This window comes from Ipomoea nil, unplaced genomic scaffold (genome assembly GCF_001879475.1).
Source record: "Ipomoea nil cultivar Tokyo-kokei standard unplaced genomic scaffold, Asagao_1.1 scaffold0980, whole genome shotgun sequence".
Classification (NCBI taxonomy): Eukaryota; Viridiplantae; Streptophyta; class Magnoliopsida; order Solanales; family Convolvulaceae; genus Ipomoea; species Ipomoea nil.
The window spans coordinates 2,246,974-2,251,624 of NW_017617408.1; the positions used below are offsets into that span (position 1 = coordinate 2,246,974).

Sequence of the window (4,651 nt, forward strand, 5' to 3'; positions counted from 1 at the left end):
TAATATTCAATACCATATTAACTTAGTTTTGATTCTATATTTAAGTTATTATGTGATGCTATGAATGTTACAAAATGTTTAAAATCTTTTTATTTATGAAAAATTTCACCATACTGCAATTTAAGTGGATTTTAGATTATATATATATATATATATATATATATATATATATATATATATATATATATATATATTTTAAATAAAGAACTAATAAAAGTGAAACAAACTCATTTCTTAAATGACTATATACGGTTGTTTAATCGATATACCAAAAGTGAAACAAACTCATTTTTACTTTTTTTTTTTTCTTGAAATTAATAAGGGGTACCTGGAAACATAAACGATCTGTATACCAAAAACTAATTTATCTCTCTTTAGATCAAGATCATAGACAATAAAGCGAGAAGAATATTAATTCACCTTAGATCTCATGTGTATATTTTACCGTACCAACAGCTTTATTTTACTTCTTGTAAATGTATTGTATTATAATCCTTTCTTTTAGTATAATATTAATATTAATTTGGTCAAACGAAATTCTCTTTTAGAGTAAATTGTACTACTTTATATTCAAAAGATACTATATATAGTACTCGTACAAGATTAATGTTTTTTTCCAACACAATGTCCTAATATACAAAGATTCCAACACAATATATAATAGATTCCTAAATTTATGCTATGATTGATTCTCAACAATCATATATTGTATTCCAATATAGTTGATTTCCTTCCCTATATATACACACCAACTATATATGACTGCTTTCCAAACTTCAAATATTCAAAGAAGCCAATATATATTCACAATACACAAAGAATAGCATCGTCAGAAAACTCCAATGCCAAGCCAAGCTGCTAACTTGAGGAAAAGCCTCTTTGATCAGGTATTTTGATATTCATGGCTTTACAAGTTTTGGGAATATTACCATAGCCTTTTTGGTAACGTAGTTAACTTATCAGTCAATTTTAGCTTATTTGACCACTATTAGCTGTTTGACTTGGTTAAACAATTAATATGAGTGTTAAATTTAAAAAGCGGCTCAAAACAGCTTTTACGATAATCTTTTTCAGCGCCCAATCATGATTGCTTTTAAAATTTTGTTTTTCCTTTTTTTTTTTTTTTCTTCATTCCCTCTCATCTTTTCTTTCCTAATTACACTTGCAAAAACTCCTCAAAAACTGTCTATTGATGATGCTCTTATTATTAGATGGTAAACCGTAAACATGCCATTCCCTTCTTTTTAGGCAGGGTATTTAATCCCTTTATGTTATATTTCTCAAAGCAAAATATATAAGAAAGAATTTTCTTTCCTTTTTTTTTCTGTTTTTTTTTTTTGTTTTTTTTTTTGGTATCAAGGAAAAAATAAATAAATAAAAAAATTATTGAGTAGTACATATTAATTGTTAATTTGGGTATATCAATTGAAATGTATTTCAATTCTTAGGGATACATTGACGATCAATTCATTCAGCTTGAAGAATTGCAAGATGATGCTAACCCTAATTTTGTGGAGGAAGTTGTCAGATTGTTCTACAACGATTCAACTAGGCAGATTCACAACATAGAATTGGCACTGTGAGTATTTTTTTAAAATTATATTATTATTATTATTATTATTATTATTATTATTATTATTATTATTATTATTATTATTATTATTATTATTATTATTATTATTATTATTATTATGTTTTATATGTGTGTATATATATATAATACACGTAATATATTTTCGTTTTTGTTGTATAGGGGAAGTGGAGCTTGTGATTTTACTAAGCTTGATGATATGATGCATCAGTTCAAGGGAAGCTGCTCAAGGTGATAAATTAATCATTTTTCATTATGAGAATATTATGCCGTGGAATATACGTTGTATCACATATAACCATGCATGTTATTTAAATTACGTTGTACGGGATACTTGGTAGCACTTGTGGCACCAATACTCATTATTCAGTAGAGTCAAACATATATACCATGAAATAAGTGGGGGAACATAGTGGAGTATGATTCTCGTACCAGATGGTCACGAGTTTGATTCTTGTCAATACCTTCTTGTTCGAGCTCGTTGCGCAGCACAAAGTGTTTCTAGTGCGGGCCGAGTTACCTTTACACAGAAGCAAGGTTTGCCAACTTATTACATAGCTACTCAAGTAGTGACTCCAAGCACAGATGTCTTGTTTGTAACTATCAACACTGTGAAAAATTACTTTAGAAAACCAACTTATTACACAGCACACATGTCTAGTTTGTAACTATCGATAACGTGAAAAATTACTTTAGAAATTTAATAAGTTTGGACATACTCCATTTGCAGTATTGGTGCCACCGTGGAAAATTACTTTAGAAATTTAATAAGTTTGGACATATTCGATTTGCAGTATTGGTGCCAAAAAGGTGAACAAGGAATGTTCAGAATTTCAGCAATACTGCGATGCTGGAAATATTGAAGGGTATGCCCCTGTTTTTTTTTTTTTTTTTTTTTTTTTTTTTCGGACATTATAACATCTTAAATAATACTGTCATTTTACGAATGATTTTATCTAATTAACTTGTTATAAGATTTGTCAAATAACATATAACAACCGAATATAAAAAATCATAAGAGAAATACAATATAATATGATAATGTTATATTACATGATATCAAAAATTTGTATAGTAAAAATAAGACTTTATTATATGGTATCTCTCAACCAAAAAATGTCCATGTATTGCAGCTGCAGGAGGGCATTCCAACGATTGAAGCAAGAATATTACACTCTTAAGACAAAACTTGAGACTTACTTTCAGGTCTCTCTCAATACATATTGAGACTTACACACACACACACACATGTGTGTAATATTATTTATATTACGCGGTCTAACTTTGGGTATTCGAACTTTAACGTTTCAGATGGCAAAACAAGGTTCTTGAAATTCTGTGTTGTCAAAGCAAAACACGCCATGTTTACACATATAATTATTATGTATAAATATGATAAAATAAGAAGAGTATATCTGTAGATCGATATGCGCTTGCACGCACATATGGACTATTATTATAGTTTATGAGTAGGGTTGAATAAGAGCATTGACATTTCAGTGGTGAGATCTTGTACTATAATGTTTATGACAATAAATTATGTGGTGCTGACATCATCACTGACTCTCTGTCACGTCATCATACTTACATGCCAACTAATATATTATAGAATTCACTCACTACCAATTTATCATATGAAGATAGACAAAGAGTCATCTTCGTCCAAAGTCTAGGATATAATAATAATGCGGAACAAAATAGTTTGATGGTTGTCTTCATACGAAGAATAAATATAGGGGAATATAGCAAACCTGATTAATAATCATCGCTCTCCAATTTTTATTAACGCCTTCATTAAAAATGACATAATCATAATAACAAAATAAATTAATTTACATAAGCATTTCAAATTACCAAACTTAAATAAAGTTGATAACTACCAACATCATTGTTTCACATCATCAAATTCATATTCCAAATTTAACAACAAAACTCTATTTTTTTTAAATTTTTTTATTTTTTGGGACCAATGTGGCTAACCATGCTTGGCCTTCATTTCACCACAAAAGAGCTTATAGTTCTGAAGGTATCTAAAGTCTCCTCATCTGAATAAAGTGAACTTGAGAACTCAAAGATTTGCTCATTCCCTACGTAAGACAATCAACCAGAAAGACAAGTTAAGCCCTCACCACATCATTTTTATATTTCAAATTCGAGGTTGTTTTTGGAATTAATGATTTGATATGCATGCTGCTCCTTTTTCTCTGTTATATGCTATTCCTTCTAGTCTAGCTAATTTAACCAAAAAAAGCAAAAGCACCCAAAAAATAAAAATACAAATAAAAATTTCTTAAGTTTGACATCGATATACACGTGTATATTGTCAAATTATACCATGAACTAGTATGTAACTTGCATTGTGGATCCTAATCTAAAAATAATTTTCAGATTTTGTACATGCAGTAAACACATTCTGTATTTCCAGTTAATCGTTTCTGTACATGTAAACAAATTGAAGTCACATCACATGATAATTACAGACACATAATATAATAACTACACACATAAATTGCTAACTAATATATAGAATGTTAACTGCTAATTATGTTAATAACCAACATCTTGTGTATGTAGTTAATATAGTTTGTACCTCCAGTTAACAATTTATGTATCTATAGCTATCATGTTAACTGCAAGTACATAATATATTAATCGTAATACATAATTTTTTGATTAAGGTTCACAAAGCAATATAAACCCTAACAATTGAATTGTATTGACATAATCAGTAATTATTTTTAATCATACTTAATACAATCATTGTATATATGATTATAATTGTATTGAATACAATCAACACTCACCTACCAAAAACATAGAGTTTCCAATTCTTATTATATATCTCTATTTTAAAAGGGATTACAAGCATGAAACAAACATAGAAACTGAATGAGATACAATAAATGGAAGGTTATTGTGAGAGTGAATAATCTTTTACGATTGTCTGAATAAATTAAAAAAATGATACACTAGGAGCATAATAAAAATATTCATAACACCTTCAAAACATCCCTAAAACATTTTTCTTTCATAATATTAAACTATTAATAAACTACTTTA

The 4,651-nt window shown here is 28.2% G+C and overlaps 1 protein-coding gene across 1 annotated transcript; it reads left to right on the top strand.

Moving 5' to 3' along the window:
* Positions 1-840: 840 nt before the first annotated feature.
* LOC109179794 (histidine-containing phosphotransfer protein 4-like) lies at positions 841-3,085 on the top strand. The gene is made up of 6 exons (XM_019329282.1): positions 841-887; positions 1,449-1,579; positions 1,754-1,822; positions 2,386-2,457; positions 2,725-2,797; positions 2,903-3,085. The coding sequence occupies exons 1-6, from the start codon at positions 843-845 to the stop codon at positions 2,921-2,923; spliced, it is 411 nt and encodes a 136-aa protein (XP_019184827.1). The 5' UTR covers positions 841-842; the 3' UTR covers positions 2,924-3,085.
* Positions 3,086-4,651: the final 1,566 nt, after the last annotated feature.

Bases quoted from the DNA above. Each gene is read 5' to 3' on its own strand.
- LOC109179794 (XM_019329282.1), top strand. From the start codon at position 843: ATGCCAAGCCAAGCTGCTAACTTGAGGAAAAGCCTCTTTGATCAG. The intron at 888-1,448 runs GTATTTTGATAT...TTCAATTCTTAG, and splicing joins GGAAAAGCCTCTTTGATCAG to GGATACATTGACGATCAATT. The intron at 2,798-2,902 runs GTCTCTCTCAAT...TTAACGTTTCAG, and splicing joins AACTTGAGACTTACTTTCAG to ATGGCAAAACAAGGTTCTTG.